The sequence below is a fragment of the Leuciscus leuciscus genome, assembly GCF_965113295.1.
Source record: "Leuciscus leuciscus genome assembly, chromosome: 8".
Classification (NCBI taxonomy): domain Eukaryota; kingdom Metazoa; phylum Chordata; class Actinopteri; order Cypriniformes; family Leuciscidae; genus Leuciscus; species Leuciscus leuciscus.
Window position 1 is genome coordinate 12569236 of NC_138732.1, and position 15624 is coordinate 12584859.

A 15624-nucleotide genomic window follows, 5' to 3' on the forward strand; every position below is an offset into this window, starting at 1 on the left:
GTGATGGAATGGTTCATTTCAGAACATAATGAATAATCTTGCAGAGATGACTAGTTTGAGCTCTACCTTGACTTGGAATCAGAGAGCACGCCAGAATGTGAGAAAACGTACCTGAGAAACGCTGAAGCAGCTCCAATGTGGCGTTTCTTTCTTGCAAAGAGTTTTGAATGAATCCTTTCGGTGAGCGAATCGGTTATTTGAACAAATATATTATTTTTTATTCTCTTAACTCACTTTGTTCATTTTCATGGATCTTGCAGATGAGCATCTCTGGTTGGACTTACTCAGTGTTCGAATTGTGTCAAAGCTCTTGGGGGGCCCCCTCCAGGGCCGGCCCGCGGCATAGGCGGTATAGGCAAATGCTAGGGGCGCCACTCATCCATAGGGGCGCCAGAATGAGTGAACGGGTGAATTATTTTTTTATTTTTTTTATTTTTATTTTTTTATATATATAATACTATTTTAAAACCATTAATTCGAAATACAAAAAAAAAAAAAAAAAAAGTCCAGCTCACCAATCGTCCCCCGCCCATCGAGTGCTTGAAGTGCGTCAGAAACAGAGCGCGCGCGCGATCAGTTGTTGGTAATTTGTTGTGTAGCGTGCGCGACTCCGCATCCAATGTAGACAGCACTGCTTTTGCTAACACACAGCTCGTAGAAACGGGCCTGGCAGCTCGCGCCAGTTCTAGACGCGGTGAAAGTTTCCTGATTGTGACGGAAGGCCGAATTTACATGACACATTATAAATGAGCATAGTCTGCGATAGATACAGTGCCAAAAAGAAGAGAAGAGGATAAAAGGGGATAAAGACAGAGGTAAAGTGATGTAGTGAATGAACAATTTATGGGATAGGAGTAAGATACTATAATTTCATGGCAGTTATTTTTACCTTAAACTTAATGTTAGCAGTTGTTCTGAGTTCTCCAGAGTCCCCAGACTGTGTGGTTTTGTAACAATCATGTCAGTTTTAAGACGCATTTTTTATTATCACTTTTTTATTAATGTTTTACTCTACAGTTGTGCAGTTGTGGGGATACAGTACAGGCCAAAAGTTTGGAAACATTACTATTTTTAATGTTTTTGAAAAAAGTTTCTTCTGCTCATCAAGCCTGCATTTATTTGATCAAAAATACAGAAAAAATAATAAATATTGTGATATATTATTACAATTTAAAATAATTGGTTTTCAATTTATTATACTTTAAATTATCATTTATTTCTGTGATGCAAAGCTGAATTTTCAGCATCATTACTCCAGTCTTCAGTGTCACATGTGACATCCAGTTTATCACATGATCCTTTAGAAATCATTTTAATATTCTGATTTATTATGAGTGTTGGAAACAGTTCTGCTGCCTAATATATTTGATGAATAAAATGTTAAAAAGAACTGCATTTATTTAAAATAAAATAAAATATTTTCTAATTATATAAATCATCTTTACGATCACTTTTTATCAATTTAACACATCCTTGCTGAATAAAAGTATTGATTTATTTCAACCAACCCCCCCCCCCCCCCCCAAAAAAAACCAACTGACCCCAAATTACTGACCAGTAGTGTATATTGTTGTTACAAAAGATTTCTATTTTTAAAACATTTAAAAAAAAATTTTTTTTACTATTTATTTATCAAAGTATCCTAAAAAAGTATCACAGGTTATGAAAAAATATTAAGCAGCAGAACTGTTTCCAACTTTGATAATGAATCATCATATTAGAATGATTTCTAAAGGATCATGTGATAGACTGGAGTAATGATGCTGAAAATTCAGCTTTGCATCACAGAAATAAATGATAATTTAAAGTATAATAAATTGAAAACCAATTATTTTAAATTGTAATAATATATCACAATATTAAAAAATGTTCTGTATTTTTGATCAAATAAATGCAGGCTTGATGAGCAGAAGAAATTTCTTTCAAAAACATTAAAAATAGTAATGTTTCCAAACTTTTGGCCTGTACATTTTATGGCATAGTAATGATATTTATTTACAGGTTTATTCAAAATAGCAAAGTTCACATTAAATCTTTATTGTAAATCATGCTATAAAAGATAATGGGGACTTGACTTGAATGCTATGTAATGCTCTTGGTATTTGTGTTTAGGCTGTAATGTGTGTGTGTGTGTATATAGGCCTATATATATATATATATATATATATATATATATATATATATATATATATATGCTAAATCATGAACACAATGACGGGGTGAAATGGGCTGTGATGCATGGGGCGCCAGGTAAAATCTTGCCTAGGGCAGCATATTGGTCAGGGCCGGCCCTGGCCCCCTCCACCCCACCCCACCCACAAACAAACAACCAAACAAAAAACAACCTAATAATATACATATTTGTATTTATTTATTTCATATAATAATATAATTTCATATAATTATATATAATTTCATTTACTTTACTTGTGAATTTCATTTACTTTGTGTGTTTCAGAACATGTTTTTGCAGCTGAGCATTTACTATTATGTAGGCATTTTATTGCACAAAAAAAAAAACTAACTAGTTACATAACCCTTTCATATTTTCAAGCGGAAGTTGTCATAGTTGGGTAAACTTCTATATGGTGAATGAGAGACTACATTAAATATATGTTTTGTCACAAAAGTGTTTCTACAAGAGGGAATAAATAGAAAGAATTTGATACGATTACGATGCTGATGACCATTAATCCATTTCGATCTCTTGATTCACTATCAATTCACATGAATAGGCCTACTGTACTTACTTTTCTTGGGTTAAATTCAGTATTTTCTTGCATTAATTAATATTCACTTGTGTGTGCTTATACGAGTATCTTTTTAAAATGTATCATTTGAAAAGCTAGTGTTTGATCATGTCTAAATATTTATTCAAATGCAAAACCTAAAAATAAGTAAGCAGTTATGACCTGCAATACTCTTTTGAGCAACTATACATGTATATTTATTAGAGTGGGTAAACAATGGCATTGCAAATGGAAATTATTATTTTTTCTGGCCACAAAATGACTTTAATTTGCCTCTTTGCAATAAATTTATAACCCTTTTCTACGTTTAACCTTAAATACTACACTTATTGTATTAGGCTATACATAATAACGGAAAATAGGATACAATTCATAACAAAAACGGTTGATCTGCATGTTTGTCTTCGGTGTAATAATCAATGCATGTGTGTCTCACGCACAATTCGTGAGAGTTAGCAACCCTGCTTTGTCATCGTTGTTGACACAAAAAAAGCCTTCACCTGATGAACATTTTCAGCAGTAATAATGTCCTTAACACTGTTTTTGAGCAGTTAAGGTTACTAGATTTAAAATTATTTGTTTAATTCAGAATGGGTGCAATGCTAGCTCCAAACGTACAAGATTCTATTTTTCTCAGAATTACGTTAGATGGCTAATTACAACTAACGTTAACAATCCGATAGTGAGCTAGCATCATAAGATAAAAAAAACAACTATTGACAGACCAAGATTATAATAAAAGTGACTGTCCGATTCTAAGATAAACACTTATTCAGTAGCAGTAAATTAGGTGTACCAAACAATCATAAAACAAAGAAATATCTTACCGTCATCGTGAGGTAAAATAATGAGGAAGGATCACTCTGCCAGCCAATCACACAGCGACGTCGCGCCCGCAGTCTGTAAATTCCTTCAGAAAACAGCGTGTGGCGCACTTGAGCGTATTTTCAGACGCACATCTAATTTGAATGGGAGCGGCAGCGCAATACTTTGATAAAAAATAGATAGGGCTATGTCAAATATTGTTTCTATTTTAGTTTTAATGAAAAACCAGGGGGCCCCCCAAGGTAATTTTTTTGGGCCTTATGGGGGGTCCCTTGATGCTTATGGGAGGTCCCGGATCGGGCAAATTGGGTAAAGCGGTTGCAAAACGCCCATCGGTTTGCAAACGCTCACTTTTGAGGAACTGGGAATATTAATGAAATCTAAACAGCGCTTGAACGCTTTCTGGATGCACACAAATTTTAATAAAGATAATTTGACATTTTCCAGTAGACTGTACTTAGAGCAAATCGAACGGGTGAATGATACAATGACTTGCAATGTCTGGTATAATGATAAAATACCACTGAACGAATAAGAATCTGAATGACTGTCTGCGTCCGAAATCGCATAGTCTCAAGTAGGTAGGCCTACATGTTGAATAATTAACTTCACAACCGCTAAAAAAAAAAAGAAAAAAAAAAAGTATTAATGTGTAGTATGAATGTAATCTGGATGTACATTCACCATGTTGTTATTATCATGTGACCTACCAGAGTCAGTTGCGTTGCTTCTCTGCCATTCACAAATCCTCTCCCGTGGCCTCATGAGAATGAGATAGTGCCATTATGCACAAGAATCTCGCTGAAAGTAGTACAATATAGGTACTTGGGTATGGGTACTTTTTGCCTACACTTTTATGAGTATACTGTGAATTCGGACATACTTTTGTCACATAGTACTGTTTTTCGCCTACTGGTAGGTAAGCGATTTCGGATGCAGCCTGTTAGTAAACCGTTTCAAGTCCATAACTCGTGCAGGACAGTGATGATGGGTCAGTGTGTTGGGGTGGGGTTTGATGCTATCTCCGCTAAACTGTCCCATGATGAAAATTATCATTTTTTCCCCCTGGCAGAACGAAATCTCGTTTCAGCCACATATTACGCAATGCCTGGAAATTCCTGCATTACACAACATTCTATAGTTGAAAAGATAACTGGACTTACAAACAGTGGATGCTAAATAAAACATGTTAAAAAGAACAAGGAATAAAATGGTTTGCTCTCTCTTAGCTGGTCTATCTTGTCAGCTGGCTGGTTTTATAGGGTTTTAGAGGCACTTTTCAATTTGAACCTAATTTTGCAATCTTTTTTTTTTAAATCATGAATAATACGCTACATCTTCTGAATGATTTGATAAATTGTACGCATGCTCATCCCGCAGACATCTGCAATTATTCACACTGGAGTGAATTTGACAGCCTTTGAATTGGTTTCACAAAGAAACGTTGCAAATGCAATGGCTTTATTGTTGTCTACTGCCATCTATTGTTCAGTGTCTGGAATTAATAGAGTAGCTACTATTGAATAACAACACAGATGGCATTGTCTGAATCAGTTTTTTGTTTCATTGTTTTTTTTCCATTTTTGTTCACATTACATAAATGCATCTGTTTGAAAAGAAAATATCATTAATAAGTAGGGGGGAAAACAGTCTCATCACTTTTGGTGGGGTTCACAGTGTTGACACGTTCTTTGAATAGACTAGAAGACTAACAATTTCCAATCACCATGGATTTGTACAATCACAACAGGCTACATTTCACAACAACAGAAGCTTTTGTATGTCAGGTAGTCAAAGGCAACAGCAACTTGGTAGTAACATATTTTGAAGACTTAATACCACTCTGACACATCTCTTTATCAGCTGTTTAATGTTTGTGAATAGCTGGCATAAAGATGAAACATGAAGATGAAGATGAAGATGTGAACTTGTACGGTGATTCAGTAACCATTAGTTGCAGATGAACCAGACCACAGATCTTCAGATAAGAAACTCCCTCAATGATCACAAGTTTTGATGTGTGAACAGGTTTAAATGCTGGGGATTCCCAACCATCTGATATCTGATGAAGTGTCACGGAGAATGAATTCAAAATGTAGTTAAATGACATTTGACTTAATTCTACCAGACATTACACTATGACCTGGATGTACGGTATAAACATTTTCACAGACAGAAACTTTGTCTAAGGCATTAAAGAAAGATGGTCTGTTTTCAAACCCATTTTTCTTTTGTTTGAAAACCCAAACAGCCAGAGGCCACTAATGTAACATGAACACCAAGAGATTATCAACAGTCTGAATTGGCAGTATTTGTAGTTCTTAGTGGTAGATGGTGTCTCTTTTTTAAGGCATTTCATGTAGTTTCTATACAGTCACACAGAATATTATAGTGTGGTAAAATAAATGATGTCGGGTTGATCCTTCAAACATGATCTTTGAGGTGCTTGACGAATTAGCAGCAACACAAATTACGAACAGCATCGCCTCCTTGTTGGACCTTTAAAGTCAGAGGAAAGATAAGGAAGCCAAACAACAAATAATATGACAGATTACTGTATCTGCACAGTCACAGATGCGGACAAATTGAGTAATTTCATCCTGCAGCCACTAAGAAACTGATTTTTGCAACATCACAGTTTTTTTTTATAAACATCACAGATTATTCAACATCATATGATGATAAAATAGGGGGCAGAACTTTAAATTCAACCTTATCAGACAGAATCATAATAGCACCTCATTTATAGGCCGACTTTATGAACATCTGACCAATCTGACACAAGAATGGAGTGAAACGGATACATTCATGTTGCTATAGTGGATCATATTCTTTATCACATTCAATGGAACAAATTTGGAAAAGGAGCAAATAACAAACCTGATATTTTGAAGAATTCAACCAACTCCGCTGCCTAGTGACTACTAACCATTTAACACAGAGTTCAACAATAAAGCATGGAATAATCCCACATAATTCATTGGGTAAGTGTGAACTCCCTGGAATGTATTGACAGGAAGAAATAAGGATTATATTCATCCAAAAACCCCGTTAACATCATGTAAGTGCAGCAATCTCTGTGTGAGCTGATCCGGACTGACAGTAGGGCTCACTCCTCACCTTGATCCGTGATTTGAGTGCTGAAAACGTTGGATTTATGTCTCTTCTTTAGTCCCCCAGGCCGTTCTGCGTGCCCTTAAGATAGAGATCATCCTGAGAGAGCTGCCCGTCATAGCTCTCCATGTATAAACTACCACTGCTGCTGCTCCCGCTGCCCCCGTTGCCCAGGAAAGTGCCCACAGCCCGGCCCTGCCGCGCGTGCCCCACTGCATCACTGAAGACTTTGTTTATCTGCTCCTCAGAGGGCATCCACCAGTCAGGATTAGAAGCACAGTGCATCCGGATAAACTCTGAGAGAGGGAACGCCATGGGACAGAGATGGATGAGGGAGATAGACAGAACAATGTGAGATTTTAAATTTAAGTTTGAATAATTATCGCTTTGATAATCTGATTCAAATAAATGCCTCCCAAATACTAAAATAAAAAAAGTGTAAGGGTGTGTTCACACTTGTAGTTCGGTTCTCTTGGTTCTTTTTGGTCCGGACCAAAAAAAGAAAAGGTAATGCTTTATTTTACAGTGTCCTTGTTACATATGTTACATGTACTTACCATAGTAATAACAGTAAATGATGCATAATTACATGCAACTAACCCTCAACCAAATCCTAATCCTACCCTAACCCTATAGTAAGTACATGTAGTTGCTTAATATTACTCAGTACTTAAATATATAATTACACTGTAACAACGACACCTTAAAATAAAGTGTAACCAAAGACAAATTATACATTAAGTATGTGCACACATATGATGGTATTTGTACCAGCTGAGAACTCACGAACATCTTATAAATGTGTAAAGGTGTCAAAACAGCGGCAGGAATTCCTCCATTACACACACAAACGAGGATCTGCTGAAAGACGACGTGGTTCCAACTTCCAACTATGGGCAACATCGTGACTATGACAGGAATAAACAGGTATGCTTGAGCTTTAAAGGGATAGTTCACTTTGAAATGAATTTTTGGTATGTTTTAGCTTACCTCAAGGGCATCCAAGATGTAGGTGTCTTTTTTTCCGCAGTAGTTTCAATTTTGATATTTTTAGGTCAAACCGTTCTTGTCTGTCAGTCATATAATGCAGGTCTATGGTCACTGTCTCAAAACACATGCACAGAGTCCAAATTAAAACAATTCCCCGTCGTCCAAATTAAACAATTCCCCATCGTAAGTACACATTGATGGCCTAAGACACGAAACGAGCGGTTTGTGTGAGAAAACGAACAGTATTTATATCGTTTTTACCACTTATACACAGCCACGTCCAAGTGATCTGATCTGACGTGTACGCAGACTGGTGCATAGATATATACACACTAGATGTCGCCTTGTCTACGGCAGTTCATTGGAACGAATGTCTTTAAGGCGACATCTAGTGTATATATCTATGCACCAGTCTGCGCACACGTCAGATCAGATCACTTGGACGTGGCTGTGTATAAGTGGTAAAAACGATATAAATACTGTTCGTTTTCTCACACAAACCGCTCGTTTCGTGTCTTAGGCCATCAATGTGTACTTACGATGGGGAATTGTTTAATTTGGACGACGGGGAATTGTTTTAATTTGGACTCTGTGCATGCTCTTTGAGACAGTGACCATAGACCTGCATTATATGACTGACAGACAAGAACGGTTTGACCTAAAAATATCAAAATTGAAACTACTTTGGAAAAAAAGACACCTACATCTTGGATGCCCTTGAGGTAAGCTAAAACATACCAAAAATTAATTTCAAAGTGAACTATCCCTTTAAGGGTCACATGGTGTGACATCTCATCCAGTTTTTGGTTCATTTAGATGTTTTTGGTCTGTGTTATGTTCATATTTCAGTCAAACCCCACCGAAGCCGACCGAGACCCACGTTTCAGCTTGTTTGGTGCACACCAATGTTCGGATGACAGCGTTCACACTTCATCAAATGAACCGCACTAACAGAGCAATCGCACCAGAGTTCCTTTTAATCCAACCAAACCTGCCAAGTGTGAACACACTCTAAAACTACTTTTAGCTCACTACCTCTGAGACAAGTGACCTTGACGGGGTTAAGAGGCCGTCTCTCCGGTCCCGTATCCCCTGTGTGTACCGAACGTTTCCTCTTCCCCAGACCGCACGAGTATTTCAGCTCATCTGTGGTGAACACAAACCGGATAAGGTAACGCAGGAGCCGCCGGCCATCTTTTTTTGAGGAGTTGACTGCCTCGTCCCACTGCTTATTGGTGATGAAGAGAGGATAGTTCCCCAGAAGCTGTTTACTGCCCTATTTAGAAAAGACAGAGATTATAAGATTATAGATTGCAGAGGGGAAAAATTCTTTAATGCTGTCTTTAATCTTTAATGCGCTTTAATGCATCAACATTTAAACAGACACTGCACTAAATATTGTACCTAAAAAACAAGCAAATTCAATATAAAGAACTGAAACTTTACTGGAATACTAGAAGATTCTGTTGCTTTTGGTTTTATGTAACAGTTGGTCAAAGTGATATTTTCATAACCCCAGATTAGACGTTAATTTGAATGACAGTTTCAGTTCATGTTCCATGATAACAGTGTCTTTCATAAACTTGTGGTTTTCCTGACTATTTTTTTACAGACTATTTTAATTTTCTGTCAGGCTCACCTCGGTAAGCTGCTCTTCGGACTGGGGCTGCACAAATTGGTTGTAGTGCTGAAGAACAGTCTTAAAAAAGTCCAAAACATTCTGGCAAGGAGCTGTTGAAGACAAAACCAGCAAAACAATGTTGGTTGATGAACTTTTAGTTTCATTTAAACCAACCAAGCTGAACTGTTGCACATAAGCCAAATCCAATGAACTGTTAAAGGTGCAATTTGTCATTTTTTAAAATTAAAGTTTTGTACCTAATGAAATTAATAGTTCAACTATGAAATGAATGAATGCATACTACTCACTTTGATACTATCCGTGGCTTAGAAAAAGCTGGGTTTTCCCCCTTCATAGTGGCAATTATGAGAGCACATCATTGTCTCAATAACCCTTTTTTGACACTTTCAGTAGTGGAATTAATGAATCATAGGTGACAAAATGATTGTGAAAAGGGTATTTTTACAATGGTATCCAAAACTGAAAACATTTCCATTGCTAAAGCCAGGTATGTAAACAGCTAAGGACAAAAAAGGAAACCATGTGTTCCGCCATTTAATATGACTAAAACTTCCATTTTTATTCCATTAAATATTTAAGGAAATATAGTTGCTAATTGTTGCAATTATACTATTGTAATGTAAAAGTAAAAGTAAAAGATTTAATAATAATAATACTTGTATTTTACAGAACATTATTAATGACTGTCTTGATTTTTTTGCTTTCAAACGTTAAACTAAAAAGCTTTATTTTGGCACAAAAAAAAAAGAAAAAGAAAAAGAAAAAAGAAAAGTTGGGAAACCTTAAAGCTTCTCTTTTGTTGACAACAGATTTATAAATTATTCTCATTACAAATTCGTGTAATCAGGATCTACTGTGTCTCCAGCAAATGCAATAAATATTTAGCGTTACATTATGCACCTTTAAAAGTAGCTTAAGATAAGTGGATTGTGTGTCTAATATCAGGACTGAAATAAACCTAAATCATCAAATAAAGTTTAATACCTGGTATGTTGTCCAGTTTGTGTCTCAGTTCCTCATTGTCCTGCTGTAGACTAAGAACTTCCTGTTCCAGCTCCATACAGCGTGGACAACAACTTTCCTCCTCCTCGTCTTCCTCAGGCAGTGTGGATGAAGGGTGTCCATAGGACTCTGATGGTGCTGGTGAAGTCCAGCCACCCATGTTCTGCCTCGGGGACCCTGATGCTACCGGCTCAGCGTCTACTGGGCGACCCCGTTCACTGTCCGATGACTGGGGTCCGGATAGAAGGTAGTTCTGAAGCGACTCTGTGAAAATCCGGAGGAAAGTGGAAGTCTGCTGCTGGTTCCAGTGGTTTCCCCGTTGGGTCTCCTCACCTGGGTTCTCCAGAGATGAGTCCTCCGACCTGGGCTTAGAAGCGGGAGACAGGCAGCTGTCCTCCTGTTTTATGAGAGTGGAGATGGAAGAGGATGGAGGGGCCAGGGAAGGCTGGGGCTCAAGGAGCCGTCCGTTGCTGTTGAGGAGGCTGAGCACTCGACTGCACTGCTGGGCAAAAGCATCCAATATGAGCCGGTTTTCTGAGGAGTGATCGAAATTTCAGTTAGCAACAGATCTCTTTTCATTTTCCATATTCAAAGAAATAGTTCAACCATGAATTAAACTATAGCGTATTTCAAAACATGCATAAAATCCGTTAAAGAAAAAAATGCTGACCAAAGGTTTTTTTAAGGCAAATTTTTCATATATTCTGCTAATATTCTTCTTTATAAAATAATATTAATATGATAATATCCTTTTAATGCTACTTCCTAATTTTTTTGTACTATTCTGTTTTTTTTCCACAACAAAGAGTTAACTAATAATCTATTAATTTACTAAACCATTTAATATTTCAATTTAGCCAAACATCACCACAGCCTCCTTGCACAATATCTTTATGATCTATGATCTATTTAGTCTTTTTTGTTATGTCCCTGTCCTCCATTTGCACTTTCCATCATTTTTATCTTTGAATATCTGCAACTAGGCTCTGCATGCCTACAGATTTAGGAGATAAAGATAAGGACGCTGTGAATCTGCACACACGCACACACACACACACACACACACACACACACACACACACACACGCACACACACACGCACACACATCTCATTTACATGGTGTCACTGTTCTAATAAACACTATTCATTTCTTCCAAATCCTCTAAATATGATGAGAAGCAGCAGAGAGATTAATAAAAGGAAAATGCTGACCAACCATCCGCATACAATTACTCTGTCTCCCCACAGCCTTCTGGCCGCGCCCAGATGCAGAATCTTAAGAGGATGATTATGAATTTGCCACCCTCACACAAAGACACAGGGCAGACAATTATTAGCTCATGCAGTCGCTGTGGCAGCCGTATGACTGACGGGCTCCAGCCTCCGCCGTCGCCTGGATGTGTCTATCAGGCTTAAGCAGATGTGGCCATTTATTAACATGCGCAGCATCTCTGTTTACCCCCAGCAAGATGGATTTGATATCATTCTCCTCTATCTTTCCCGCTCCCTCGTTCCCTTTTTTTCCTTTCTCTGCCCCTCTCTCCCTCCCTCTTTTTCTTCCTCTGTTATGCCATGCAGAGTGAGGCTCATGAAATTTCATTAAACACAACATGTGCCGCAGAGCCAAATTTATGAGCCACATTTGTTTTAATCACAATCCCTTTGGAGGAGCTTTTAAATGCAATTTGGATTATTGCTCTGATCTCAGAGCTGTGTCCTTGGGTGTCTACGACTCCTTTCCCCAGAGCTAGAAAGACGAAACCATTAGCATTGTCTGATTGGCCAAAAAATCCCCCATGTATTATTTTCGCAGTGGATATTCCATAACAATAAACCAAAAGGGCTTGGTATGAAATTAGAAAGCACTGTTTATACTATGAACTCTGATCTGGATTGGAAACACTGTCTCCAACAAGTGCATTTAATATTCAGCGAACAGCCTGAAACCCTTTTATTGATGTCATGGTGAATTTCACAATGCATGTTGAACACTACATTAAAAGACAAAAAAATGTTCATGGTTGATCTTAAACCTTTCCATACGTAATTTAATAACTTGTGTGGAGAAAAATAGATCAGCTGAATGTTTGCACAGACTCTGAGGCACCCTGCTGTAAGATAATGACAACTTCTCAATTTGTGAAGGCCTGAGGCTCTGATGAATGAAAACAATCTCCGGTAACAACAATCACATGAAAACAATTACTGAAGTTGTCAAGTTTAGGTAACTCAATTAAGTTGGTGAGAAAAACAAGACACTCTCCACAAATGCATGCAGGGAGAAATCTGAATACAGCATGTAAAGAAATCTAACAGTACTTGATGAGACTTTCATGTTTATTATAGCTCATCATCTCTATGATCATGAGACCAGTGTTTACATTTTATTGTAAAACTCAACAACTCTTCATACTCATTATGCTCTATTTTTGAGATCCGGAATTACCCAAACAGGTGTCAACCACTTGTGTTAGTGATATAAAGATATAAAACAAGATTTTGTTAAATATACAGAAGACTCAGAATGTAATCTCAAAGTGTAGGCTATGACAGATTCAGAACATGTTAGTGCAGGGTTATTATGAAATTGTTAAGCCACTGTTTTCAGTCGGGTGTTGTTTTCACTGATGTGAAATTAAGCATGCCGACAATGCTTGAATAAGTCGCATAATTTGGGCGTGGGTCTCAAAATATCCATGCACTCGTGTGAGATGCGTTTAAAAATAATTGCCATTTAAAGGAAAATATACACTTCCCTTTCTCTTTCCCATTCGGTAGTTCGAAGTTGCAGCTTCGTGAAGAATTCATGGATAAAAGTTTCTTTGGCAAACTTGTTCACTTACCTGAGCTTATTCCATAGGTGCAGTCTGGAGACTGGTGGCTGAGCTCGGCGCGACCCCCCGGGTATCTGCCCGACTCCTGGCCGGCGACCCTCCTCTGGCTGCCGAATGATGCCGCGGCGGTCCCCGCTGATGCCGCCGCGCTGGATGTCGCGACTCTGCTGCTGCTGGGCCTGACTTCGCAGGGGAGACGGTGCTGCTGACTGCTGCTGATGGAGAGGCAGGCTTGAGGAAGCGGCACCCGCTGTGAATACTGCTGATGATGACTGAGGTGATGAGGATGCTCTCCGAGCTGCGGGATGTCCACCATTGTGGGTCTGTCATATCTCGCCTTGCCCGCCGCGCGCTTGCTCTGAAAGGTCTTGAGAGAGCTGTACGGGCTCCTCTGTTGCTGCTGCCTGCAGATTTTGGGCGCAGAGAGACCTTCGTCTGCTGGTAGCATCTCCTCCTCCATCTCCCTCGGACTTGAGTGTCGTTCTGTCCCGGTCTGGTTAAATCAGTTATCCCAGTGTCTCGCCGCCTTGCTCTGTGTCTCAAACACTTCTAACTCTGTCTGAGATACTCAGAGGGTGGATGACTTTACTGACAAGTCATTGCTCCAATCCCCTGGCGGTAACAGCACGCGCTGGCTTTATTCTACCAACAGGGGAATACCGGCGGCACCCGCGCACGCCTCGCCGCTCGGTGTGTGTGTGTATGTGGCTCGCGCTCCCATCAGTGGAGCGTCAGAAGAGACAGGTGCAAGATGATATAAAGAGGTGTGCATGATCCCCTCCATGTTGTTTCGCATAGCCATGTTGTCTATTAGGGGTATTCTTTGTTGTTTATTGTCGTTGTTTAGGCTGAACTGACGGAAAAACAAAAAGAACTTTAGGACTCATCAGAGCCTATTGGAAATACAAATTTAAATGCAATAAGCACTAGGCTAAACTTAATATTAAGCTCCGCATTTACAAGGTGTCATAAATAATGGGTAAATACATTTATAAAAAACAAACATGTGTTTAAATGTAATTTAATGTAAAGTACATCAGTGGCAGATTAAGACTATTTGGTGCCTCTGGGCACTGACACCTAGAGTAAATAAACAAATAAATAAATAAAATAAAATATTTTTTTCATCTGTAATTGTCCGAGATGCTTTTTAGAAGCGGGGCAACTGTATCATTTCTCCAATGCTAGGTGGAAGCAAATGGGGAACAGAGTTTTCTCTATCTTTTTGAAGTCGGAGTATCTTTGGAGCTGGTTTCTCTTACTAGTGTGCCGGGAGTGGGACATGAAAAAGCCGAAGTGGAGCTGGACTGGAGCCAAGTGAGTAGGCTATAGGCTACAGAGCGCTTTGAGCAGGAAGGGGAAAACGCTGTTAGTCCGTTCCACATACTGTATATGGTTCCACTTTTCAGTCTATTCGTTACTTGGCGACACCTAAATCTTGATACTTTGTTGGAATAGCTATTTTCGTTTGCAGCGGTAGGCTATTGGCTACTCGATATTTTACTCATAGCGATGACGTGCTGTATCCTGATATTTGGCAGCATGAACATAAAGCGAGTGTGAGAATGGAATTAATTATAGGCAACTCCGTTTGTTCTTTAAAGGGATAGTTCACCCCAAAATTAAAATTCTGTCATAATTTACTCACCCTCAAGTTGTTCCAAACCTGTATGAATTTCTTTCTTTCGCTGAACATAAATGATAATATTTTGAAGAATATTGGTGACCAACAAACATTTGATGGTGCCTATTGATTTCCATATCCAAAGTATAAAAAAATAAAATAAAAATAAAAAATAAATAAAAATACTATGGAAGTCAATAGGGCTGTTTGGTTACCGACATTCTTCAAAATATCTTAATTTTGGGGAGAACTATACATTTGTGATAGTGTATCGTAGGCTATACATATGATATGTGTATATATACGCAAGGCTATGTGTAAAAATGATGATGACAATTTAAGCCCATAGAGAGGCATGTAGGCTACTGTAAAAAAAATTTAAATAAAAGATTAAATGAAAAAAATATTATTTCTTTTCAGAAAATACAAAAGACAACAATGGCCAGAAGAGGGCGACACCATGACACTTATGAATTTAACAGCAAAACGTTACGATCACCGCTTTCCAAACGACTGAGCGAATAATAACCTATAATTCTGTGAATTCAAATAAATGAAAACAAAAAATATACGTACCAAATTTGAAACAATTAGATTTTTAATTTCAAAGACTCTAAGCTAAAAACATATTAAGGAAATAAAAAAAAAGAATTGTTAAAAAAGTTAACCTGACCAAACAAAAAGAAAGAACAGACCTTTCTATTAAAGATATTGGACAGAGAATACACCTGAATCAGGTCCAGATGAAACACTTCTGTCCCTCTTGCGCTCCCCAGGCAACAGGACGCAGAGACCATGCGCGCGTCCGGCCAGCAAACTGCGTGCGCGTCACAGAAACGGAG

The 15624-nt window shown here is 38.2% G+C and overlaps 1 protein-coding gene across 2 annotated transcripts; it reads right to left on the reverse strand.

Annotated features, from left to right (window-relative positions):
* Window positions 1–4524: 4524 nt before the first annotated feature.
* bend4 (BEN domain containing 4) lies at window positions 4525–15555 on the reverse strand. Of its 2 annotated transcripts, none has more exons than XM_082178222.1 (6): window positions 15511–15555; window positions 13168–14006; window positions 10306–10857; window positions 9319–9410; window positions 8715–8955; window positions 4525–6985 (listed from the first exon to the last, which is right to left on the reverse strand). In XM_082178222.1, the coding sequence occupies exons 2-6, from the start codon at window positions 13616–13618 to the stop codon at window positions 6744–6746; spliced, it is 1578 nt and encodes a 525-aa protein (XP_082034348.1). In that variant the 5' UTR covers window positions 13619–14006; window positions 15511–15555; the 3' UTR covers window positions 4525–6743. The 2 variants fall into 2 exon arrangements, with proteins under 2 accessions (XP_082034348.1, XP_082034347.1); XM_082178221.1 differs by having other exon boundaries at window positions 13168–14011; window positions 15478–15537.
* Between the last annotated feature and the right edge of the window lie 69 nt (window positions 15556–15624).

Bases quoted from the DNA above. Each gene is read 5' to 3' on its own strand.
- bend4 (XM_082178222.1), bottom strand. From the start codon at position 13,618: ATGGAGGAGGAGATGCTACCAGCAGACGAAGGTCTCTCTGCGCCCAAA. The intron at 9,411-10,305 runs GTATTAAACTTT...TGTCTTCAACAG, and splicing joins CAAACTGGACAACATACCAG to CTCCTTGCCAGAATGTTTTG. The intron at 6,986-8,714 runs GTAGTGAGCTAA...TCCCTCTCTCAG, and splicing joins CAAGGTCACTTGTCTCAGAG to AGTTTATCCGGATGCACTGT.